The 27,328-nt window shown below is 37.9% G+C and overlaps 1 protein-coding gene across 10 annotated transcripts in view; it reads left to right on the plus strand.

Annotated features, from left to right (window-relative positions):
* The window catches only part of Sarm (sterile alpha and armadillo motif), a 428,773-nt gene that overhangs the window by 291,281 nt on the left and 110,164 nt on the right, over window positions 1-27,328 (plus strand). Inside the window, exon 1 of one of the 10 annotated variants that reach the window (XM_081770510.1) lies at window positions 6,093-6,243. The exons of 7 other annotated variants lie outside the window; for them this stretch is intronic. Coding sequence is in view for 1 of the 3 variants with exons in the window: in XM_081770507.1 (XP_081626633.1) it covers window positions 25,618-25,662 (45 nt within the window). In the remaining 2 variants the exon portion in view is untranslated. Of the gene's footprint in view, window positions 1-6,092; window positions 6,244-6,271; window positions 6,893-25,118; window positions 25,663-27,328 lie in introns of those variants that run through there. 2 more of the 10 variants (XM_081770509.1, XM_081770507.1) reach the window with 2 other exon arrangements.

Here is a 27,328-nt window from a genome sequence, read left to right on the forward strand (position 1 = left end):
CAACACCGCACACGGAGTTATTTCAACACCGAAATAGGTGTCGTAGTAACACAGAACTGGAGTCGAACTAACATCAAAAACGGTGTTAATCTGGTGGTCTGACCTTGAATTCTAACACAGAGAGTGTTGATTTAACACCAAAACAGTGTTACTTATACAGCTTTGACTTTGAATTATGACACGGATTGTGTGTTGAAATAACACAGGGACTGAGTTATATTAATACTTGACATGGTGTAATATTAACACAAAATAATTAACACACTACACACTATGTTACTTTCTTCGTTTTGGTACAACACCGCCACAAATAACACTCAACACTTTTCTCCACACTACCGACATTGACATGGTGTCGAATCAACAACGAAAGTACTTACACAGATCCAAATTTAACACCGCTCAACACCGGTTGTGTGTTAAAAACGGTAACACACCGCCTGTGTTAAACGCTAACACCGCCACAAATAACACTCAACACTTTTCTCCACACTACCGACATTGACATGGTGTCGAATCAACAACGAAAGTACTTACACAGATCCAAATTTAACACCGCTCAACACCGGTTGTGTGTTAAAAACGGTAACACTCCGCCTGTGTTAAACGCTAACACCGCGGGGTCTGTGTTGAAGTAACACCGCATAGTGGTAGTCACACTGGAACTACTGCCCTGTGTTAAATTTGAGTTGAATTAACACAACCATTTTTTACTGTGTACGGACGGAACTGAATAACCGTTTCGATGTATCCCGGGTGACCAAGAGCGCACACATTCAACATTTGTAGAATGTACCAGAAACTTGGTGAGTGTATGTATCTTTTCATATATAACCCATCTTTGTATGTCGTATACTTGTAAACAACGAGTGCTTTGAAACTCGATGAATCACTTAGGGTAACCCGTATAAATTTTATCGTTGGTTTAAGCAGGAATTTCAACAAACTAGATTTTTTAAGGAATGAATACATACTGTCCACATGTCATTGTTTTTCAAGATGCTTTTCCGTGACATCGGTCTAGGTAACTGAACTTCGGCTAATTCTGAAGTTCTACACTATATTATTAAATCTTTATCAGCAAGGTTTTTAACCAACAGTTCAAGTACATATGTAAATTTAAAAAAAAAATGGAAAATAACTGTAAGTTTGCATGTTTAGCAGTGAGCATGAATCCCCCTCACCTTGTTGATTCTCTCTCTCCTGTTCCATTGAATGAAAAATTGCTTCGAGTGGTAAGAATAGTGAAAGTAAAAGATTTTTTGTTAAAGAAATCTAAATGAATCCTCCCTTTGAAGGTCGACGTGGGTGTGTTGTATTAAAGAATGTTTTCCTTATTAGTATTCAGATTTCTTGATGTGTTTACAAAGAACAGAAAGCGATGATTATCCAAACTGATTAAGAATTAAAAAAAAAAAAAAAAACTTCAAAACACTTTTGTTTTAAATCTTGCAGCCTACAACGCAAATACGCGTTGGAATCATTAAAAATCAAGAATTAATAGTAAAAGAACCAGTGGTGGATCTAGAACGTAAAAACTGGTGGTGGTGGGGCAACCATAACCCAGATTATAGGTGTATCATGAGTTTACAGTTTTTCATACGTCCTGCAGGGGACAGATAACATTTCGAAAATTCATTTGAAATAGGTAAGTCGTTTCTTCGCAATGCAGTTGTAAACAACAGACGAGTATAAAGTTTGAATATGGTGAAAAAGTATAAATATTCTCCCCTACCCTCTCCCTAAAACGGAAAATTTCAAAACGCTGGTGCACGGGATTTCTTATTTTTAATAAGATGTTTATATACCGAGCTTCATGTTCCTATCTTGAAGAGCTCGTTAGACACTTTCCGCATACATTTGATCTTCACATGCCTCCCTTAGGATACGTCCTCGAATCAAATTGACACGATAAAAATCCAGTTCGAGGTAGGTTCAATTAATGAATTTCAAATGATTTCGGCAGTTTTTCCGTGATTTGATCACCCACAAGATCAGCTTCTGTTACCATGATTTTGTTTATTTATTTCTAGGCGAAAAATATGTGTCAGTACTTTATGTCATAATTTCCGAGTTTCTGTATTACATGATAGGTCTTGAAAGTACCAACTAATTCATTTAATACACAGTAAAAAATGAGGTGTTGATACAACACAAAATGACTACCACTTTAGCGTGTTACTTGTGTGTCAATTCAACACCAAACACATCGCCTTCAGAGTATATCAGAAATACCTCATTATTGGCTTTGAGTGTTAGCATTATTTTTTATAGTTTGGTATGAGCAAAGCTTTGCGAAACATATTTCGCATTTCGGGCAAGCAGCTAATAACATTCTATGTTTTCTGTAATCTGTTAGAATAATATTGTTGTAAACCTGTGAAACATCTAACAACAGATACACAGATAGCAGTGCTACCATCTATTTTCTTTATCTGTTATACTTGTGTCTTAGCACGTATGAACAGAAGATGGTAGAACTGTTGCCTGTGTAACTGTTATCAGTCGATTCACAGGTTTACAACAATATTATTGTGACTGATTACAGAAAACATAGAATGTTATTAGCTACTTGCCAGAAATGCCAAATATATTTCGTAAAGCTTTGCTTATATTAAACGATAAATACCAATGCAAATTCTCTCAGGTAGTACCGAGTTTTTCCTGATATGCTCGGAAGGCGATGCACTTGGTGCTGAATTAACACACAAATAACACGCTAACGTGGTCATTTTGTGTTGTTTCAACATCTAATTTTTTACAGTGTAGGACTTTCTAGGTACTGAATGATGTACGAGGGTAAATCAATAAATATGGACACTCTTCTTCTAATTGTTTGTAGTCTGATTGCACGGGTTTCTGTGCTCGCCAGCCGATAGATGACACCATTGTCTTAGCTTATGGCATGTTTCAGCGTTATCATTTTAGTTCGTTTTGCGCTGTTGTGAATTAAATGCAACTGCATCACTGTTCGTTTGTACCGCAGAACAATATTCTGTAATCCGTTTTGTTTTCTTTTTCTTTTTTTTTGCGTGGTCTAAAGGTATACGAGGAATTAAAATCCGTAGAAGGCATTCAGCATAATGCGGGGGCAAAAGTTTACTACGACGAAGTGTTTACCAATGGATTGAAAAGTTTGAATACAGTCGGCTCTTTTCTTGTCCTTCAATATTGTTCCACTGCTTTTGAACTAATCGTGTGGAGTAACGGACGTACGGAGGTATATGTTAACATTACAATCTTCTAAAATCCTTTAGCATGAAGCTAATAAAGAAAGCAAATAATAATAAAACATATTTTCTCTATGCAGATAAATATTGAAGCACCAAGTGCTAATCGTATTTCTATCGTTTCCTGTTTTAGTACAGGTGATAAGATAAGGTGCACGAAATTCCGGGGTTCGATTCTCGATTAGAGAACACTAAACTCACTACAGTGGTTCCTACCCCCACTTTAAACTGTATGCATCGTCGTATATAGCCTCGCTTCTGACAAAAGGTGTAAATACAGATAAATAAATACAAAAAATAAATAAATTCATAAAAAAGATGTAATTCTATTTTCATTCTATTTTCTGATATATAATTTATATGCCTTTAAATATCCGTCAGCGTCCTAGCTGCACTGAAATGCCGTACCTCGTGAGATAAGCGAACAGTGGGGATCTAGTACAGGGCCAGAGGCCTGTCAAACCTCCAGTTTTTTGGGTCACAAAAATAATATATATTAAAGTTTATAGTAAACTCATGATATATCTATCATAGTTTGGATTATGGCTCCCCCCCCCCAATTTTTTATCTTCTAGATCCGCCACTGTCAGCTAAGTCACGCAGTTCCTGCTCTGATCAAAGGAAAAAGATGGATTCTCCCCTTCATACACCCCGGATGGTGTTACTATTGCGGTGTGCACTCAGCGTTGTGGGGACAGTTGAGGAGCTATTTGAAAGAAAGAGCTGGCAAACTCCGGTCTAGAAAACCACTATTAACGCCCAAGGGAGTCGATGTGCTGACCGTACATAACCCCAAAGACATGTCTCCTACAAGTTAGCTGGTAGATCCCGAGCTCCTAAAGTTTCTTACGCCATTTTTTTGTTTTGTTTTGTTTTTTAAATGTACGGTAAAGTAATATGGAGAAGGGTTTTTAGTAGTTGATGTTGATTGTGGTTGACGCCCGTTCATCTGTCAAAAAGGAAACATTTCTGCTTAGAATAATAATAATAATAATGAAGTGAGATCCATATTTGGATGGCTTCCCGTGCATTTGCTTTGATGAAGGAAGCGAGGTGCTCATGGGTGAGAGAGGTACTATTACAGCAGAGGGCAAAAAGCATTTGAAAAAAAAGAAAGAAAAAGAAAAAGAAATTACTTCAGCGTACCATATTAGGTACGTGTCAATGACCCTATTTTAAATTTTTACAACCATATCTCTTATTATCCGGAGGTGCGAGGGGAGAGGCAGGATGCAAGGTGTTTCTAGGCCAAAGACCACAGCATAAACTATTACAAAAGCCACGAATGACTGTATTTCTGTGTGTGTGTGTGTGTGTGTATTTGTGCAACAGGTATCAGCCGAGGATGCTCACAGTCAAACAGGAGACAGGCGAGTTTTTGTCTCTCACCTTTGTAGATCTTGCGAAGCACTTCCCAGCCAGGGTTGCCAATTCTAATTTTATATATATATATATATATATATATATATATATATATATATATATATATATATATATATATATATATATATATATATATATATATATATATATATACAGTGGCGGATCCAGGATATGATCAAGGGAGGGGCTAAACCGTAATTTGCCGTTTTATCCAGTGTAAAGCAGAATTGAAGCCCATTTTATCCAGTGTAAACCTGAGCGTCAAGGGGGGGGCTATAGCCCCGTAGCCCCCCCCTTAGATCCGCCCTTGTATATATATATATATATATATTCACTGACAGCAATTATCGGCTGAGTTGTAGCGAGTAGCCATTGCCGAGTGGTTTGAGTTGTTCGGCTGCAGAGCAGATCGCAAGGGTTCGTTGTAAGTTCGAGTGCAACTGAAAGACATGGAATCCTTGGAGTTCCTGAGTTCGTGTTCTCGTCGGATTGAAATTTAATTACATAGAATTTGACATAAACGTAATTTAAGAAAAGATCATCATCATAGGTATTTTGCCATTATTGGCAGGTCACTCGCTGCAACTGAGGAGCTTCCATCCTCCACGGTCTTCCGCTGACCTCTTCATCTTCACGTACGTTTTCTGTGCTTTGATATCGTACATTAATTATACTTTCCTTCGCCCCCTCCCTCTCATTCCTGCCATTATACCCTCTAGCACGTCCTCATGATACAGCTCCTTAGCCAATGTCCCAACTCTTTTCTCGCGCACCATTTCTAACACCCACATTCGTATTCCGCTCGACCCAGCTAGTTTTCTCCATTCGTCTTCACATCCACATTTCGAAAGCTTCCAGTCATTTTTTCTTTATCGTTTTTGCGTTACGTCCATGTTTCTGCCCAATACGGTACAATACTCCACACGAAGTATTTTATGAGTTTTTGTTTTTGTTTAGGGGCCGCTGTAGCTCAGTGGTAGAACGTTCACCTCTGGTACATGCGGTCCTTGGTTCCATCCCAGCTTGCGCCAAGTGAGCTTTGTGGTGGACAAACATCGTGTGCGTGAGTTTTCTCGGGGTTCTCCCGTTTTCTTCCACTTTCTTCATTCCACCATTTCATTCATTTCTCATCATTACCGTCTCCTTTAGTCTTAGCCGGCATAATCGTGGGACGTAAAACTTACATATTCCATTTTTTATGAGTCTTTTTCTCAACATTTTATTCAAAGACCCACAAGGAGTCTTCAAAGACAGAATATAAATACGAAATTATAAGGCTTTTATTTTACTACATGAATAGTAGCAACCCGTATGGAATGATGAACTTAATTGGCTAAGAAGGTAAATCTATTGAGGGAACGAAAATACGTTGGACGAATGGAAGAGATTTGGCAATGCTGCATTATATACGACAAGATCACCAGGGTGAAAGAAAAGAAAATGAAAAAGTCAGACACGTGACGAGTGTATTCATTTGTTTTCAGCTGGTAATCACGTTTAATGTTATAGGTATAAATATGGTAATAACCATTGACACTGTTTTCCCAGTAAAAACAGATGCGAACATTCTGTAGAACTTAAAGGCAATAAATTACCTGTAAATTACTAGAACTGGCAACGTAGCCTGGAGGTGAGGAGTGTGTTTTTATTTTACTTTTTTTTGTTATCCGAAGTCTTGTCGGAGGGAAACCCACAGACAACAAGTACCGTTGTCTCGTCTGATGTACTTTGTTGCGTTGTGTCCTTTTTGTGTTATGGTCTGGTTCACACTTTTCAGTTTGTGTTTTTATTGTTTCAGTGATGTTAATTTCTTTTTTCTTTGCACGCGGTACATGTTATAAGGTCAAAGGGAACTGGGAGAGAACCGCGTGGAACGTTTATAGTTACAAATCTTCATGAAAACGTTTTTAAGCGCAGAAGAAGGATGTTCAGTGTGTTTTGGAATTAGAGCTTGTCGGAATGAACACAAATCCAGTTGCTACACAGTTGGCATATCGACACAAACACAAGTGCTGGTTTTATTCCTTGTGTTCGAATTTCTGTGCCTGATATGTGATCTATCTACGTTTATAGATACAAAGAGGCACTCCGTGTGTGTGAATTGTGTGTTATGGCTGGGTGAATGGAAAGCTAAATATGTATAATGACGCTTTATAATGAATATTTTTAGCCTTATAACTAATCATTGTAAGTTTGGAGTTTTCACCTTGAAACTAAATGCTCCTTACACATGGCGTATAAGCGGAAAAGGTGGGAGATAAATTAGCCTGATGTGAAAGGTGAGTGGATATATTCTAGCATTTAGAAAACACAGAATTAGATTTCAACAGGTAATCCATTTAAGTTTCAGTGGCGACTCGTGTGATAAGTTACATCGTTAAAATGTACAGTCGTATAGCTACACGTTATGGAAATGACATCGAATGCTCAATGGCGTATTTAGGGGGCTTCCGGGCTTAAGTCCCCAAAATCTTACTAAAGTATATGAAGTATCTTGCAGAATTTTTACATTTTCAGGCAAAGCCCCCCCCCCCCGAAACAAAATCGTAAATACGCCACTGCTAATGCTTATATCTTGCATACAAGTACTAGGGGGAGGTTCTAGAATGCTGTTCCGCACCAGCGGCATAAATCTGTCTTCAACAAAATATTTATGAAGATTAAAAATATTGCTATGGAGGCTCAGGGGAGCTGAGTTGTCTTCAACATTGGGAGGCGGGCAGATTTGAGGCTTATTCTAGGGGAGAGATGAGACTCATATTACGGTAGATGGAGCTGATTTCTGAGGTGTTGTATATTATATATCAGGCGATGTAGATGAAATGGCAGTTTAACACAAATCATAACATTTCTCCCCGAAAAACACATTTCAAACCGGATTATTGGGAGGGACAGTCCTCCCAGTTCCAAGATTGAGGATGTCACCTTTATCCCCCCGGTATTTGTGCCAGTGGTCCGCACATTATGTGAAGGTGGGTTAGGAACCAGGTTGGTTCCTTTCTTTATCAAACCTAAAAACTCAATTCACATAGTAATGCCGAGTAAGCGAAAGCGAGTAAAGGCGGGTGAGTAGCTAGGTTGATTAATTTCTTTATTACAACTCAATAGGGATGTGGACCAGTGTTCTAGAATCCTGCCTGTAGCAATAACATTGTAATTTGTGTGATTTCCCTCAAAAGCCACCTCTGGCTGTCTTTAAAGCGACAACATTGAACATTCATTGCAGTTCATGGGAGCAGACAGTATTTCTTCTGAGATTATAAGCTTTGCAATTAAAAGTAAATATTATCATATAATTTTACACAGAAACGTACATCAAAACTTCTTCTTTTTTGTAAGAGAAGATGCGAAGTTACACCAATGCTTAATTATGTTCTTACTTTTTAATCTTGCAGTAGATCATGTCGTGTTTATAGATAGAATAAAATAAGTAGATGCAATTTCGGAATAGAAATAGAAAGCGGAAGTTTATTCAGTCAACCTATAAAACACAAGAATATACCTAGGTAGTTCCAATGGACTATAATCATAATTAATTATACAGAGTCCAACCAGCAACGTCATTTCACACTTTGCCTGGAGTAGGAAGGGGAACAAAATTCTCCACAGCGCATAAGGATTTCTTATTTTTAATTAGTACATTAATATACAATTGTTTACCCCTCCTCTTCTCAAATGATGCCTCTAGGTACAGCGTGGGCATCTAACCCTTTTTGAAACCATGCTGCAAGGTTGTAATTGGAAACAAAACAAAATGTATTATTTTTACTTACAGTAAAGGAAGTGGCCTTTATCAATCTGAACTGAAAAAAGAAGAAGAAAAAGAAAACTGAATGAAGAAAGACTACGTATTGAAAATGACGTCATCCAAATTAGGGGTTAAATTCCAAAGTTGGGCGTCCGTTTCCAGCGAAATTTCTAAAATTTACAGGAAATATATGGATAATTTGATCGTTTGTGTGCTTGATAATATATAAGAGTTTCGAAAAATCTGTTTATTTGTTATATATAAGCGGTTATAAACATGGGACTATATGGCGGGCGGAGGGAACTACTTGGCGCAAGGTAACCGAACAGTTGCATTGTGGGAAAGAAACGAGCATTTATGTTACCAATATGGCGAATGTACAAGGGCAATGAACTAACAGTTTTAACATTTGTGAAGAAATACGTTGATAACGAGCAAAACCTTTTAAAGGAGTGTGAAGAGCACGGGTTAATGAACCTAATAACAAATTGCAGAAAGTGTGGAAAGGAGATAACAGTGAAAAAACTTGACGAAAGCGGACGCCCAACTTCGGAATATATGCCCAAATTAGAATCAGACTTACGATCACGCGCTCGTAACCTGTCACTGAAATTTCACACAGCACGTTGAAATTGAACTATTCCTCACGAGTTGCGTTTAAGTTCATTTGTAAAACGTAATTTGTTCGTGAACATTTCTCTTTAGTGGTAACTTCATGGAAAATAATCGCACAGCGAAAGGTCTGGTGAGTCAGGTGTCCATGACGTGTTGCCTCGTTGAGAGATAAGGTGTCCAGGGAGCATTTGCTTGAGAACAACAGTCGATGTCTTCGATGTGTGGGTAGTCGCGCCATCTTGTTGAAAACAATTCCTCTTCAAGAAGTCCTGACAAGAGTAAGGTTTGCAACATGTTAATGTAACGTTGTCACTGAATGTTCATCTTTAAATACATATTGTTCAGTTATTCTGAAGTTGGGTTCTTCACACTATTTTGTAACGACAGTGATTATTACTACAATTTTTGATAGATATTCGCTGAACCGTTTTTATAAATGCAGTGGAAATTTGTATCCAATGGGATTCTAGTAACTTTAAAACCTTCCTCTAGTGGAAAATTTTCATGATCTTCCGGTAACACTGTACCTGTACTCACTACCGTTGCCAATCGTGAAGTTGCTCCGTCTGCCAGATTCCTTCCAGAATCGAGATTAACTTGTACAAAATTTAAGAGATAAAAGGAGAAAGTACGTGTTATTTCTCATCTCATCTCGTCTCGGTTCGCTAACAACACTAAATGTGACGATATATATATATATATATATATATATATATATATATATATATATATATATATATATAGGCCTATATATATATTTTTTTTTCGGATATATTCTAATACTTAGAATGTTAGTACGGTATAGTACGTACACTCAATAGAAGTGCAGTTCGGTATTTTTTTTTTCAAGTTCCCATGTTTATTTTTACAACAGCATCCCTTCCTCTCTCCATCTCTCTTTTGACTGCATTTGCGGGGTTGGACTCGGAAAAATGCGGAATTCAGAAAAAAATCGGATTTTTCTGAATTACGGGATCTTTTCGAAATCTGGAATTTTTCGGAACTCCGGAATTTTTCCCAATTCCAGATTTTTCCAAAATTAGGAATTTTTCCGATTTTACTTTCCGGATTCCGGAAAGTAAGTATTCCAGAATTGTCTATCCCTAGTATTAATTATAAATATTCTGTCCTTATTGGTAGATCACTTGCTGCAACTGAGAAGCTTCCATACAACATAGTCTTCAGCTGACGTCTTCGTTTTGACATTAAAATTTTGTTTTAACACTATCCATTTATTGCAACCTCTTTCGTGCCCTCCCAATTTTTCCTTCTACCTTATTTTCTAGTACGTCCATCAAGATACAGTTTCTTCTCAGAGCCCATTTCGTTCCGTTTTTCTCCCCGTCGTAAGACAGTTCTTTTATCTCCTTTTATTCCTAACATTTGACAATCTTCATTAGCGTAATGGCTGAAGAGCGGCCTTTGGTATATGAAGTCCCGAGTTCAGTCCCCTGTGGGAGAGCAGAGAACGTGTTATAGTCAGTGGCTGATCTAGCCCGGGGTCAGGCACGTAGCCAGGATTTCGTAATGGGGTGGGGGGCGTGACGAAATACTATGATTATCACACCAGGGGCTCAATCATTCTAAACTATTTTACTAGCAACATATATTGGTTCGTTTAGCCAAAATTTCGTAATAGAGGAGGGGAGGTCCGTGATGAAATACTGTGGTTATCACACCAGGGGCTTGGTCAATCTAAACTATTTTACTGACAACAATACCCATAATTATTGGTTTATTAGGACAATAAAATGAGGATATGTTAGTAAGTATTTTAATAACAAACTATAAAGAAATCTCCAGTAAAATAATATTTTTAAAATATTGAAAAAGAGATAGTCTTTCGAGGTCATTCGAACTCGGTTTTTCTTGTCTTCTTTCTTTTCCTCTTATCTTCGTTTAATGCCGTCAAGGATAGCAACGAGATCTCTTTTGGTAGTAAGGATGTCCTATAAAATGGATTAGTGTTGCCGCGAAACTGATAATTTCTTTAATAAGTGTAACTGGAATCAATGTTGCCAGGCTCAAATTATTGGTGATTGTGGACATTTCTTACGTTCTATCTGAGAGTCTATCTTAACCGAACCGGTTTATCGATCGTCATTTGTAGTCCATAGGATTAGAATGGAGCTAGATGGAATTCGGAATACTCCGTTACAATAGTAATAGCTATCCATTTTCAACGTGACTCCCCTCCCGTTTTCTCCACACAAAGCTCCTAATAAGAAAGAGTAACCAAACGCTTGCTGTAGCTTCATATTTTAAAAGCTGAATCTTTTTTTTTAATTCTCGTTCCTTTATGTTTCATCCTTCCCAAATAGTTTTCATTTCTGGTTCCGAAGGTGGAGGAGTCCGGACTACGTGCCCCTTTGCTACGTGCCTGCCGGGGTCGGCCCCCAATTGTAGGGCCCCAATTTTTTGAGAGAAAAATAATTTAAGCTTTATTTATATATTTTTGAAAATTTATAATAAACTCATGATATGTCTATCATAGTTTGGCTGAATAGTCTTCTCCACCAGTTAACTTTTAGATCTGCCAAATAACTTCTAACAAAGAACATAAATCTAAATGAACCAATCTCCAACACTTTTGTATTAAATTTAGTGTTTTCCGTGCCTCCATCTACGGTACTTCGAGTCGAGTCATGAGAAACAAAGCTGAGCATGCAGTACACTTCACATGATATCATGATGAGACTTGTTGATGACGTCGATAAATTAATGACGTTTCTCTCCTGCTGTGTGACGTTCACCATGAGTCACTCATGAAGTCAAAGGTTACAGTCGCAAAAGAAGAGTTTCCTTTTCTTCTTCATCTTTTTTGAAAACTCTCCCAGCATGAGCTGTGATATTTATTAAGCGTTTCTCTCTCTCTCTCTGTTTTTTTTAATGGTACACCCAGTCATCTTGTATCCTTCGGGACAGGAAATGCTTGTGGAGAAAAGATCGGATCCACTGCTGCCCCGCCCTACATTCTAACAGGTGGCATGTGTGGTTTTGGTTTCCAGTGAACACTTATGTTACGACAGAGAGAAAATTGTAAACTAGCGGCACGTGTTGAACTAAACTTATTCATAATCGTAACTTTCAATAGCAAATAACCTATTCGTTTGCGATAAAACTGTTGAATACAAGTTATTAATAGCTATACAACGCTATTAAATCAAGTAATAGTATTTTTTTTAAATCATGTAGTTCAGAAATAGAAATGAAATGAAATCTTTCAGTTTTACGTCCCACGCTTATGAAGAGTAGACTAAAGGAGACGGTGATGATCAGAAATAAATGAAATGGTGGTACTGAAAATGTGGGGGGAAACAGAGAAACCCCCAAGAAAACTCGCGCACACAATGTTTGTCCACCATAAAGCCCACTTGCTGCGAGCTGGAATCGAACCATGGACCCCATAGAGTGAACTCCGTACCACTGAGCCATCGCGACCCCCAGTTCAGAAATAGAAATTTGGGTGTCATCAATAACCCTAATCCCCTTGAAATACCCTATAGGTTTTTGTTCTAAAAGAAATCCTCCGGCACAGTTACTTAATTTATTTAATAGCATTTGGTACATCTGTTTTGTAAGTTTCAAAGTTTTAGATATTCTTCGTTATCTTAAAGTTACGAATAGAATTCCGTCTCTATTAACATGACGTATCAGTGTTGCCAGGTTGAACTGCAAGTAGCGAATTGGACAATTTTTAAAATGCTCTCACTTCCAAAATATCAAGTTGGTCGACACGCTACTTTTTGGACTTCTTTTAATTAAGTGCGGGCTATAACTGTTAAAGAGTACGCGAGCTTTTTATTTTCATGTACAGTATAAAATCACAAATCATTATTAGTTTTGCTTGTTGAATATTGTAGTCACAATGACAATAGTTTAACTCAGATTAACATGCTCAATACTATTTTAATTTTTGTTTCAGTACTTTTTAATGTTCAAGTCGTACAAAACTAGATTTTTCTTGCGTTTGCAGTGTTGCAGTGTCGCTGATCGTGTTGCTGTCTCAGTTGAAACCAAGGGCGGATCCAGGGGGAGACGATCTCCCCCCCCCCAGAAGAGGAAACTTTCTTATTTTATATATAAATAAAACCCATCCCAGAGTTTGGAGTACTTAAAAGCAGCTCTAAGTAGCAGTATTACAGCCCAACACCACCTCCAAAAGTCCAAGTCCGTCGTGGATCCGCCCCTGGTTGAAACCTAGAGCTAGTGGTTGAATGGAACTATGAACGTGAACATTGCAAATGTAATTGTTTACTGTATCATCCATATTAACATAATGAGTATAATGAAAACTTCTAAAATGCATGACTCGCTGATAAAGAATTCAGGTAATAAATTGAAGAAGTGAGAGATATCAGTCAGAAAGCTTGCAGTAAATTGTTTGAAGTGTCGTCAGTTGTGACACTTGACGTGCGATCTCTGTAAGAATAAGATTGCCTTGTTTTACTGTGTAGTGATTCAGTAATCAAAGTATGACGGTACCACTTACAGATGATAATTTTCGGCCTCCAAGGCTTTTCCTGGTTACCCCATTCGACTAGAACACTATGAGAGAATAAATCTCAACCTCATCAAAGACAGAAACCGGGCCTTACGATTGATAGACGTTTTAACTGCAAATTGACAGTAGCTATAATGATTCATTTGGTTATTTTTATATCTTCGTCTGGGTTTAAATTCAGGGAAAGCACCAGACGCACGAAATGTTGTCATAGGAAATTGTGTTGGTTACTCTAATAACATTGTTTATTAATAAAGCTTGAAATAATCTCCAGTCCATGAAAGATGCACTACTAGCAAGTGTGCGTGAGCGTGATACAATGAATTAGGAACTACTACGTATATATTTTTCCTTCCGCGTTGAGCCAGTAATAGCGGTGTGACTAAGTGCTTTATTTAATGAGGGGATTTTCACGCTTGTTTTTTGCATGGCGTAAAAAAATGGGAAATTCGCTCTTCCACAGGATGTACTTGGATTTAAAAGAAAATGTGTTAAAGATTTGGTCCAGTGAACGAAACAAAATCGTTAACTAACGTGTTTTATGTGCGAGTTGTGAATGGGGAAGCCCTCAACTCTACTACAAGGTCCCAAACTACAAATTTAAGCCTTCTGCATCTCAGAGTAACAGTTGGAAGGTCAATTTCGAATGTCATTCATTTGTTACAAGCAGATTAGTTGTGTAACAGATCATTACTTGTTATTTAATCGTGTTGACAAAGATATTTGTTAAAAAATATATACATATTATTCGTATGTATGGTGAGAGTTTAAAGTGGAAATCGGTGATACAAGAATTCGATAATGTTAAGGAAAAGTTAGTTGAAATTTTGTGGACTAATGAAGAAGTGTTTGAGAAAAATACTGAGACAAAGCACTGTGTGGAATATTGTATTTTGCGAAGCAGAGATATGGACTTCGAGAAAATCTGACGAAATAATTTTCAAAACTATAAAAATGTGGATTTGGAGAAAAATGCAAAGTTTTAGTTTTCTAGAACAGGTGAGTGAGTGATAAGGAATGAATCTTTGTGTAGCGTACCTTGGATGTAAGCATAACTCATACATACGCCGTAAGATTTTAAACCCAAGTTACATTTGTCAGAATGTTTGCTAATTTTCAGAGAAAAATTTGTTCTGCTTATGTCAGTAATTCGCCAGTGATGGTGTAGTAAGATATTTTTCAGTGTTTCAGTGTATGGGGGTTACTTTGGCTTTCCTTTGAATTAATTAAACGCGAAAATGACCAAATTTTACCTATTAAAGATATAGCACATTGACTTGATCCCTAGTCTTCCGTAGCAAGCGCTGCTATCGGCTGAAGGAATTCCACTCGCTTTCTCTCGCTTAGCAACAGCTGAACCCTTATTGGCTCAACGCGTGGGCGTGTGAGGGTGTGAGCTTTAGTTCGCATTTTTGCCACGGCTCAAGACATTTTGGCAGCACAATAGTAGGAGTCATTGAGATGATGATGATTTGTGTTAATAAAAATCTCAAGTACGTATGTGTGTCTTGAACTTTAGGAAAATATTTGAGCTCAGAAAGTGCCAATAATTTGCATCATTGGTTAATTGGGAGTTGCTTTTCCAGCTCTCAGGCTATGGAAATGGACCTACAGCTTAATGTGGGATCCCAACCTAAGATGTCCGTTATTGGAATCGAACCTAGGGTTTCCTGCGCCAAAATAATGCTCTTGAAAATGAAGGTATCATTTTCGTTTGCAAGAAAACGATCTTAACTTTAAAAAAAAGGGGGAAAAAAAAAGAGAAAAGTAATTTAGTGGTAGTTTAACACAGTGCTTTCCTGACTGTCACAGTCAACGATACACTTTATTTACTGAACGCTTACAGTATAGCGACACATATTAGGTGAGGCTAACCTACAAGTGAGATTCGTTTCTTCTGGTCTGGCTGTAGGCCGGTCTGTTGCCATCTGTCTCAAAACTCACTTTAACTTCTTATTTAAGGCTTCATGATATAATAATAATAAAACAGGGTGTATCATAAAGAACTCAGCCTTTAAAACGCCCGGCTTTTTTTGATCTAGTAAGTTGGCAACACTGAACGTCAAACAGGATTCAGCTGTTATTTTTGTGGTTAGTACTCATGGGGTGCCGAACAGCGCATGATCGTCACCTGTTTTCTGTACGCTGTCACTGTTCCGTCCTGAAGCGCTCCATTCCTAACCGTACAGAAAACAGATGACGATCATGCGCTGTTCGGCACCCCATGAGTACTAACCACAAAAATAACAGCTGAATCCTGTTTGACATTCAGTGTTGCCAACTTACTAGATAAAAAATGACGGGTATTTCGAAAGTTGCGTTCTTTGTGGAACATCTTGTATATAAAATGAAGTACAATAAAATGTGGCGTATAATGTGAAGGCTTTCTGCATAACATAAAATTTATTTTTAAATTCTAATATTTCGCGACAAATCTAATAGAGTTGCGCGGCATACCGGTTTAGAAAGCCTGATTGAAGATGAAAACTCAAATGTGTTCGATAATCTCACTCATTTGATATTCCATCTCAGATGCGATTCCTGGTGTCAGCGCATGAGTAAATTTCGGATGTTCAATTGTGTTAATTGGACGTACATTCTCGTCCAGATGCTGTTAGTAATGAACACTTATACTCTGTACTATGCACGTACATTTTCGTCTATATATTGATAGTAATGAGCATTTGAACTGTGTACTATGGACACATATTCTCGTCCAGATACTGTTAGTAATTACCATTATACTCTGTACTGTGGACGTACATTCTTGTCGAGATATTGATAGTAATGAGGATTTGTACCCTGTACTATGGACGCACATTCTCGTCCAGATACTGTTAATAATTAGCATATGTACTCTGTACTGTGAACGAGCTCCTCCGTGGCTAAGCGGTTAGCATACGTGCCTTTGGCGCGGGAGACCCGGGTTCGATTCCCGGCGGGAGCTCATGTGGTTCGGATTCCACGTTAATCAGTAGGTCCACGTCTCATATAGCCTCGCTGCTGAAAGGGACGCTAAACTGAAATTCATTCATTCATTCATTCTGTACTGTGAACGTACATTCTCGTCTAGATACTGTTAGTAATTAGCATTTGTACTCTGTACAATACAAATATAAATGACTATTGGCGTCACAATCATGAGTAGAACTTCAGTTTTACCCTCAAGCAATTCAATTTTGCGAAGGATTGCACGCAACATAAAGGAAAGAATGATCCTTTAAAAAAAAAAAAAGTAATAACATGCATCTCCAATCATTAACATACGGTACTTTTTTATATTCTTTTCATGTTGACTATTTTCTTATTTGCTACCAACAGTACATGTGCTTTATCTTCATTTAGATCAATTTCTTTAAACACCACCAGGAAGATAATTTATTCGCCTTTTGCTATAATCATCTTGTGTCCACTTGTGGTCAAATGGCAAATCCAGGCTAGTTAATACCAGAAATGTACGTGTGGTCCCGGGTTCGATAACTTTTTGATGTACTTGCCTGGTATTCAATCTCGAGTAGCAGTAGGTCACACCTTACGAATGTCGTTGCTGAAAAGTGATGTAAAACTAATGAATCAGTGGATTCAGATCAGTGACGTATCCAGAATTTCTCCAAGAGGGGATCGAACATTCAACCCTCCAAGTTTATATCGTTTCAGGTTTTTGATTGCATATTTAAATGTTTAATGTTTATATCGTAAATGTTTATCTTTTCATTCAATCTTCTTCAGAGAAGAGATTAAAGCCTGGAACCCTTTGCGTACGCCACTGACCTACCGTTCATTAAATTTATTTCCTGCTTACTGTGTACATCACCCTCGCACAATTAGCTATTGTAAAGCTTGTGACAAACATCTTGGCGTTTCAGCTAAACGAATAAAACGCAAGCTCTGACGCGACGTTGCCAAGTGGTAAAGGGGTGCAACTATAAATTGGCTAAGCAGACGAACTACAGAGCGATCAGGTGGCAGGGAATAGACTGAAGTGAATGTGTACAAAATAAAAGTGGCAATACCGCAGGCCTCTCATTTGCTATTGTGCTGCCAAAATGTCTTGAGCCGTGGCAAAAATGCGAACTAAAGCTCACACCCTCGTGTTGAGCCAATAAGGGTTCAGCTGTTGCTAAGCGAGAGAAAGTGAGTGGAGTTCCTTCAGTCGATAACAGCGCCTGCAACGGAAGACTAGGGATCAAGTCAATGTGGTATATGTATAGCAGCATTTAAAGGTAACTTGGAGCGCCACCTCCGAATGCCAAGATGTTTGTCACGCCGTTTAGTTCAGAGGAAGCAATTCAATGCTACCCTGTCGAATGCTATCTTTAAATTTCGAAATCGCATTTAACGGTGATCCTGTATGAAAGAAGGTAGTTACCATGTTATTATACTGTACGGCTCAGTTGATTTGATTTCCATTTCTCCTCTGAAATTCCATTATATGAGATACACCTGTACCTTTGGTTAGTTTAGAGCAGGGTTTCTTAACCTGGGCGTCGCGAGAGGATTTTATGGGGGCTGCGAAGATAAGTGGAAGAGATAAATATAGTTAGAATCTAATACCGAAAAATATTTTAAAATATTATTTTGAATTTTGTTCTGATAGGCATATTTTTATTTTTATATATATACTGTTAAGAACAACAAAAAATAGGTCTACTACACATTTGTAACAGGTGCAGAGTTGTTTAAAAATCAATTTAAATGAAAGAGGTACGATATAAAACTAATGAGAACTAAAAACTAACTAACTAACTCTATGGCCTATGAAACCCGGAGGTTCAATGCCGCGTTCACAAAAGCTCTCCACTGACTTCTATCCTTAGCTAACTGCATCCAGTTTCTACTTTGTATTCCAATCTCTGCGAGATCCATCTTAATATTGTCCTCCCATCTGCGCCTAGGTCTTCCTAATGCTCGTTTTCCGATTGGTCTTCCAGTCAAGACTTTGAAAGCGTTTCTACTTTCTTCCATTCTAGCTACATGACCCGCCCACTTAAGCCTCCTAGACTTGACGACCCTATAGTGCGTCCAGTAAGAGAACGTGTCTGACAGCTCGCAGTGACATTGCCATTACTCGCGTGTCAAGGTTTTTTTTTCGGTGCAGTTGTAGTGGCAATTTAATTAATGGTATAAGACAGAGTGATCGTAGTTGGTAACAGTGGTATCAAAGTAGGGGCTGCAATGTCCTACCGCATGTGGTAAGAAACGTCAGAGACCATCTCTTGTTGGCTGTGCTGTAACAATGAGAACCATATTAAAATACAAGAAAAATACGAATGCAACAAAACCTGCATATTGAAATACAATTAAAATTGAAAGCTAATGAGATGCCTGACCATGATATGATTTCACTAGTGCGGCAATGTTCGGTTCAATCTTCGTGACGCACATTATCAAGTCATTTAAAATACTCAATAACTTTTTTAACAACTGTCCAAGTTTTTTTAATACCAAAATTAGAAATCATTTTTTTTTATCATATGACCCAAAATTAATGGGGTTATGAAGTTCTAAAATTTTCAAACGGCCTCCATTTTACATCGGATTCGTTAGAAGTAGTTTCTATTATTATAGAAATAGATGGATATCGTGAGATCTCCACAATAGGTTTATTAAAAATCCCACACAAGCTTATTACAAACCAGAAATTATTAGGGGTCGCTGGCAAGAAGATGTGATGGTTGAGAACCACTGGTTTAGAGCTTAATGTTCGAAATTGTGAGACGTGAACCTACTGTTTAATATGAGATCACAACTACATGAGTTTCCACCGGGAATTGAACTAGGATCTCCCACATTGAAAGGATGTCCCCACTAACCACATAACCATTGGAGATTAGCTGTATCCTGTGTGTGTAATATTTATAGACAACATTTGTAGATGAGGAGTTATATTTACACTTGTGTGTTCCGCAAAGGATGTTATGGCTATGATTGTAGCTGTTTAAACACAACAAAACAACGAAACAAGGATGATTCATGCACAGATTGAAGATTCGCGGATGTAATTATTGCGTAAGAAACCGCACAGCGATAATTGCGTGGGAGGAAGAGCGGATTGTAAAAAAGCTTAAATCGTCACTTGTGACGTCATGTGAGTGTGTGAAGTAGACACATACTATAACAAACGTACCGGAAATTGGAATTCCCGGGAAAAATTCCCCCCTCTTCCCTCCCATCACATTTGTAAGTTTTTCTTCGATGATATCACTTGATTCAGAAACATTTTCTTTTTTTAATTGGTTATGTTCACCAAAGGAATCACCAATCAGGGGGAAGGAAACAGGGAAGTGTGTGTCACGTGTTTATTATTGCTTCAGGGTGGCAAACGCTTACAGAAATTCAATGGGAACATGTATTATTATTTTTTTTAACTATTATAATTATGTGGGTCACCTTTTCTTCCTTCAGAAGATTGTGAAAAATCAGCGTTTCCAACTCAGGGTTATTTGCACTAATTTTTAAATTGAAATTCCCACCACTTAATATTATCTGTGCAGTATTATGAGATACATTCTTACGAATTTATATTTAATTCATAAGAGCTGCGCGTTCGAACTTTGAATTATTAAAGTCCAAATTAAGATCTACATTAGAGCTAAAGAAGCATTAAACAAGAAAAGATTACTCTTAACTAGCAGGCTCAGTATTGGACTTAAGAAGAAGTTGGTCAAGTGCTATATATGGAGCATTGGACTGTATGGTTCAGAGACTTGGACATTACGGAAGTTAGAGAAGAAATATTTGGAGAGCTTCGAAATGTGGTGTTGGAGGAAGATGGTACAGATAAAATGGACAGAGAGAGCAACAAACGAAGGTGTTTTAAAACGGATAGGAGAGAAGATGACACTTCTAGCCACCATTCTTTGTAGCAAGGCCAATTGGATTGGACACATCTTGAGAAGAAATTGTCTTCTTCGTATTGCCATAGAAGTAAAGATGGAAGGGAAGCGAGGAATAGGAAGAAGAAGAACACAGCTAATCGACGATTTGAAAGATAGGAGAAATTATTGGAAGTTAAAAGAGGAAGCTGAAGATCGACAAAAGTGGAGGAAACATTTCCAGGCCCAAATCTGAAATTGAAAAAAAAAAATCCTCATTAGTCCCAGGACCTGCCGAAAGACAGAATACCTAATAATAATAATAATTAGAAATAAATGAAAAGAAAAGAAAGTAATGTGTTCCCATATCCAATGTATATCGACATTTTCAAACGTTCTTTTACAATGTTTTATTAATTATAATAAGGTAATAAAGGAGAACGTTCTCAAGCTTATTATTAAACAGCAATTTTAATTATGAAACAATAATAACTATAAAATCATTTAAACAATACACGTAAATATCTTACCTATATAGGGCTACAATGCTTTCTTTAAAAAAAAAATCTCTACTTCGATTATTGGAGATCCCTGGGCCGATCACGGCTTCTGCTAAGAGAGTTTTGTTGGCAATAAACAACGTGTGCGTGGGTTTTCCGTGCTTCTCTTTTTTTCTTCACATTATCTTCATTCCATCATTATCATTCATTTCATCATCACCGCCTCCCTTATAGCCTGGGTGTATAATCCCAGAACGTTAAAAAAAAAAAAACTTTTTCTGTAGATATGCAGTACCGGTATTGTACTTTTCTGTAGTTTTTCCTTTTTTAAAATATGATTTCCCTATGCATTCACTTATTTATTAAATGAATTACTCTAATTTAAATCGATTTGAAGTGTTGAAGAACAGTATATTTCATGCATTTGAAAGGTGAGTTGCCAAAATTACAATACGTCACTTGTCTAAACACATTAAATGGAATGAATTTTCTGAAATTTGGTATATTAGCAAATCAGAAAAATATTTTTTCTTAAAAAAAAAAGAAAGAAATATATTCCGGGAAAGTGGACAAGAGACGTTGTGGAATTGTGCAACTCATATGATCAATGCATAACGTAGCTTGCAGCGCCTGCTAATTTCTTCCATTTGATTGGATTTAGGGACGCTTAGCTTTCCAGCCACTATGACTTTCTCGCTTAGACAACTCGCTATCAAGGTTGTCCCACGCTTTGGGTCATCCCTACTTGTACGGACACCCAAATTTCGCACTTGTTCACTGGCGTTCATTAGAATAGTAAGACCACCTCTTACACACTTCAATCCTAGCAGCCCCGATATCTTCATTCTGCAGTTGCTACCAAAAGCAAGAAGCTATCTACGGGCGACGAGGCGAGAATATTCTACTGAAGTGGAAGTTGCTCTAACAACACATTCATAGAAGTATCGGCCCTTTTCCTTTGCATGCAGAAAAAAAGTTAGTCGTATCCTACAAACTATACAGCCCATCGAATCACTAAAGTAACGCGGGGTGCATATTTATCAGGCATATTTACCCATACGAGTATGTGGAGAACACATTTTTTATTGTTTACATCTGGAAATCAATTAGATATATCACTTGCATCAACGAACTTAATTTTAAACTTTTGACTCTCCACATTCTAGATAAAGTTAATGGTGATCCATCAGGCAATGATTGAGATTTTTCTTGTCTCGCGAATGTACGGACGGACGGACGGACATAAGGTAAGGATCTTGTCTCTGCTCCTTAGCTGGAGTGAAAGTGTCAGTTCATGATCCCTTTTTTTCTGTGAATAACAATCCCACGAGATGGAATACTAGTTTCTGGTGGTTACGTTGTTTTTCAAGTAAGCGTTTTATTTCATTTTGTGCACTTCCTAAAATTAAGTTTATTATATCTATTTATAATTTGTCTTTGATATTCAGATAGTTTTAATGGAATTATTTCCTTGTTAAAGGGTGAGATAACCTACTTTCTACATCAATTACGTTTTTAGTGGCATGCTTTGCCTAATATTTGATTAATTGTATCATATTTTTTTTCTGATACACTATTTATACCTGTAAGATGTGAGATTTTGCTCAGAATTTTACATTTCATATATAGGCTCAAAATTTAGATTTTTGAAAGAGCACAACCACGGGGAGGGGGGTCCACCGCGTCCGGAATCTCTCAAAACTTCCTAATTCAACATACATTTGTACATTTTTTCAATAAAACTATACTTGCTTAATACAGAAATTATTGATGTAGCATGAAAATTTGATCTTGCACTTCATCTGTAATTTTTTCTCTTATAAAAACAGTCTAAAGATATACCACATTGACTTGTAGTCTTCCATTCCAAGCGCTGCTATCGGGTGGTGAAGGAATTCCACTCCCTTTCGCTAGGGCTCTCTCGCTTAGCAACAGCTGAACTCTTATTGGCTCAACGTGCAGGTGTGTTGAGGGTGAGAGTTTAGTTCACATTTTTGCCACGGCTCAAGACATTTTGGCAGCACTATAGTTCTATCATTTTCCCCTGAAAATATAGGTGGAAGTATTTTAGAAATTATTTATAGTCTTTTCGAGTGCAGAATAATGACCTTTAATACCACATAGACGTAGTGGCTTGTGGTATTGGACTTCTCCAAGCATGAACCCCTCCCAGTGGCGTAGCACACTTTTGCGGGCCCCCCCGCAAAGTATAGAGAAGGGGCCCCACTTGTAAAGCCGACAGAAGTAAGATTGAAATTCTATTTCTTTAAAACTTTATTCATCGCAAGACTTTGGGGCCCCCTATACCTCGGGGCCCCCCCTCACTGCGGGGGTTGCGGGGGCAGCTGCTACGCCACTGACCCCTCCGGACAAAAGTTTTGAGGTGCGCTCTCCGGGTACTTACGAATACTTTTGCGTTGACAGCGAGTTTTATTATCGTTTGAATCTATACATAACTCATTAGAAAACTTTGATATGTATTTGTTTAAATTAATGGTAATCAACAGTTATCCTTTATTACTAAATATTATCTTCTCTCAAGACTACTATTTGCACTACTTCCAAAATACAAGCAATGTACCTGTATGTATATATATTGACAGGAGACGAGAAGGTTTTCTAGAATTGAGACGAGACAAAACGGGACGAGACGAGAAACGTTTACTTCTCATCTCGTGGGGGAACAGTACTAATATTTCAGAGGTACAAAAAGCAGAAGCTGCTAAATCCATTTTTCAATTTTGTTCAGGACACGAAATAAAAGTGACTTTCTTATGTTTCAGAATTGTTGAACAATTGTTTCTCTTTAGTGGTAGATTTCACTTATCTGCATTAAGTAGTGACCACTAAACAAACAAACAAACGAAAAAAAAAGGTTCAACAACTCTCAAACATAAGGGCGTCACTTTTGTTCGTCTTCTGACAAAATTAAAAAATGGATTTAGCAGGTTTTGCTTCTGTACCCCTGATTTGTCTCCTTGGATTAGAGGTGACAGTCCTTTTCAGCATCGAGGATAGAAACCACATGAACTTCCACAGGGAATCGAACCCGGGTCTCTCAAACCAAAAGCGCGTACGTTAACCATATAGCAACGAACTTTCTAATGTTGTTTGGGTGCTAGCACATTGTCATCGGAACTTTTCAACTGCAAACACTAATCAACGCTGCTATTTGTTGTACTTCGGATTAAATGTCAGCGTTCAAACTTTGAAACGTCCCAAGTGTTCGAACTTCGAAACACTAATGCACAGGGGCGGCTTTAGGATTTTAATTTTGGGTAGGCCTCGCTTATGAATACATATACCCATTTGATTGCTTAATGACAGGAGGAAATAAATTTTACAGTAATGGTTGATGCTATTTGTTAAATAATTATCTACCATTAATATAAAAAGGGCAAAATATATTTCCTCTTTATTGTATCTTTTAGCGTTTATATATTTTTCAAGATTTTTGGGTAGACCCGTGTCTACCCGTGCCTACCCGCTAAAGCCGCCACTGCCAATGCAGTTACAAACAAAAGATGAAAATTCTGGTTTTACGTTCCGCGATTAGGCGAAACGAGACGGATGAGTAATGACAGAATTGATGGAATGAGAATGCGGGAGGAAACGGGAAAATCCCCAGAAATTCACGGATATGATGATGACTAGCACAAACTCAGGTGGCCAAGGATCGAACCATCGACTCTTCGTACTACAAGCGAGCGCTCTACCCCTGAGTCATCCTACCTCCACTTGAAAAACAAAACAAAAATAAATCAGAGAGCGCTCCTTATGGCATAGAATATTATTGAGTGGGTAGTCAAAAAGCTTCGAATTGAAGCTCCATGGAATTTAATCATCAAAATATTATTTTTGGGGTCAGTTACCTCTCGATTCGATTGGTTTAAATTAATGCAGCTCTTCCTTATCCTAAGCCAGACGTTTCATTTTCTTGTATTTCCTTTTCCTCTACTACTAAATAATTATAAAACAACTTTTATAACTATTCCACGAGTAGAACTGAAGAGAGGATTTTTATAAACATGAAGGCGAGGAATTAAAAAAAGAAAAAAAACGAACTATAAAACAGTTTGGTTATAGCTAAGAACATAAACCATCCTTAGTTGGCAATCTTGTTTATGAATGGAAACAGTGTGCTGATTCATAGTCGGTGAAAGAGGTGTGGTCAGATTGTGTTGTTGAAACCCGCCCCTTGGAGGAGACCAATTGAGAAAGTATGACAAACGGACCACCCCTCCCCCCTTTCCCCTTCGAAGAGATGACTTCTCGTAACAAGTTGACGATCATAAGATCAGGCATTGTGCATCGTTCGAGCTCAGTTGACATTGAGAAATTGTGCTGTGAAGCAGCAACTAGGCAGATGCTCTCTCAAAGTGCTCGGTCAAAGGTTTCCTTACAGTAATCTTTATATAAAGATAGTTCAAACAAGTTCTTTTTTTAAAAAAAAAAAAAAATCTTATTTATTCTACGGCTGCCAGTGGTGTACTGTTTCATCGTTGCTGTGCAAGGTTTTTATTTTGATCGTGTGAACGTTTGTTGCGTAACGTGATCTGCTACAGGAGAGAATTGACATACACCTTCAACTTGACTGAGACTAGATCATCTTAGGTGACTGCTGAACGAATTTTTTTTCCTTTCTTCAACATGTGACACGTTCTCAATGTAGTGTTTGTGCGTGTGGTAACGTTAAGGATAACTATATTGAAAAAATAGTAATAGTAATAATAAAATACAAATTTACAGGTCGAAAACTTTATTAATTTTGAAGTAAGAAACTGTTAAAAAAAGATTAGTTGTTGGAGAAGGTGATTCTGTGATGGGGATCTTGACACTTCCTCAGCTTCAAGGACGGCATCACCGGGTGAGTTCTTAAGTCTTGAATACAGTTTTACAATTACTTAACGGGAAGTGGGAGCAGGCTTACGTTATATCTACCAGAAGAAACTCTTATTAGGTATTTCTTGAAATATTTTACTTTTTATGCTTTAAGGAGTTGTTCTTAATAAGCGATCTTACACTCTCTCTAGCTTTGATTTTTCGACTTACATAAACAGTCGCACAATCTCATTCCTCGAAATAAATATGTTTAGGTTAGATTACGTAAGTTAGGTCTGTTTAGGGTTGGAAAGCTTAGGTTCCATTTTGGTTACCTAAGTATAACTTAGATTAGGTTGTTGGTTTCATAAGAATCAATTTAGTTTCTGTAGATAAATGTAGAAATATAGCTTAGTTTACCTTTGGTAAGCGTAGCTACGGATTTTTTTTTTTAAAGATAAACAGATAAGTTAGGTTAATGTTTCACTAGTTTATATTGATCCAACTTCTTTTTGTAGTTCAAGGTAGTTAATCGCATAATGTAAGTGAAATATTACATACTTTGTATTCTGAAATAACCAGTAGACCTCCTGTAGAGTTTGCATGTAGTCGAGAGCTTAATGCATATGCTTTTGGTGCGACTTGAGTGGGGTTCGATTCCCAGCGGGAGCAACATTTACAGCACTGGCGTCTCAGGCATGTAAGATTTGGCGGGGGGACATCAAAGAAATTGATTTAAATGATACTTCCTAGTCCAACCTGTTTATTATCTTCGATTCCATTTTTACCTTCTGCTTACTTTCACGGATAATTAAAATAATTAAAAGTAAATAATTAAAATAAAATATTCAATATTTTGTACTTCAAAATATTGGGGGGACGTGTACCCCTCGTCCCCCCGCCAGAGACGCCCGTGATTTACAGTATTTATCTAGTAGCGTGGAACAATTGGGGGACTCAGGGAATCAAGACGAAACGAATTCAGGTCTCTGAGGTGTTCTTTCCCTCATCTAGGTGAAATATTTGTAGGAAAAGTGTTAGAACCAGGCCCGTAGCCGCCCCCAAAATGTAGGTTGAGTCGAATTTGAGTTTTACGTCCCGTTCACCAGCGAGGCTATATGAGACGTGGACCTACTGATTAACATGGAATCCGAACCATATGAGCTCCCGCTGGGAATTGAACTCGGGTCTCCCACGCCAAAGTCCCAAAATGTAGTTGGGCCCGATCCAACCATATTATAGTTCATTTGCAAACTTACCGTGAAAATTTTAGGGAGATGTCCTCCCCCGTGACCACATGGATACGGTCCTGGTTACAGTGACGTAACTAACAAACAAACGGACATTGTGTCCCGGACGCCAGATTCGGAGGGCGCAAAATTGGGCAAATATTTTGGGAGCGTTTTGGTTTGCTTTGTCAAGGGGCGCTAAGACGAGTTCTCGCCCCGGACGACGACTAGCGTAGTTTCGTCGTTGCCTGGTTCGAACCGTATTTATAATATACTGCACTACCACCTAGGAGGCGTGGTGGCTGTAGTAGAGCACGCACCTCTAGTGCCATGAGTCCTTGGTTCGATCTCCGGACACGCGAATTTGTGGTGGGGAATATCATGTCCGCGGATGGATTTACTAGGGGTTCTTCCGTTTCCTCCCTCATTCTACCAATTCTCACATTAATCACTGTTTCATTAATCATAATATTCTTTTATTTT

This window comes from Thermobia domestica, chromosome 9 (genome assembly GCF_964235325.1).
Source record: "Thermobia domestica chromosome 9, izTheDome1.hap1.1, whole genome shotgun sequence".
NCBI lineage: Eukaryota > Metazoa > Arthropoda > Insecta > Zygentoma > Lepismatidae > Thermobia > Thermobia domestica.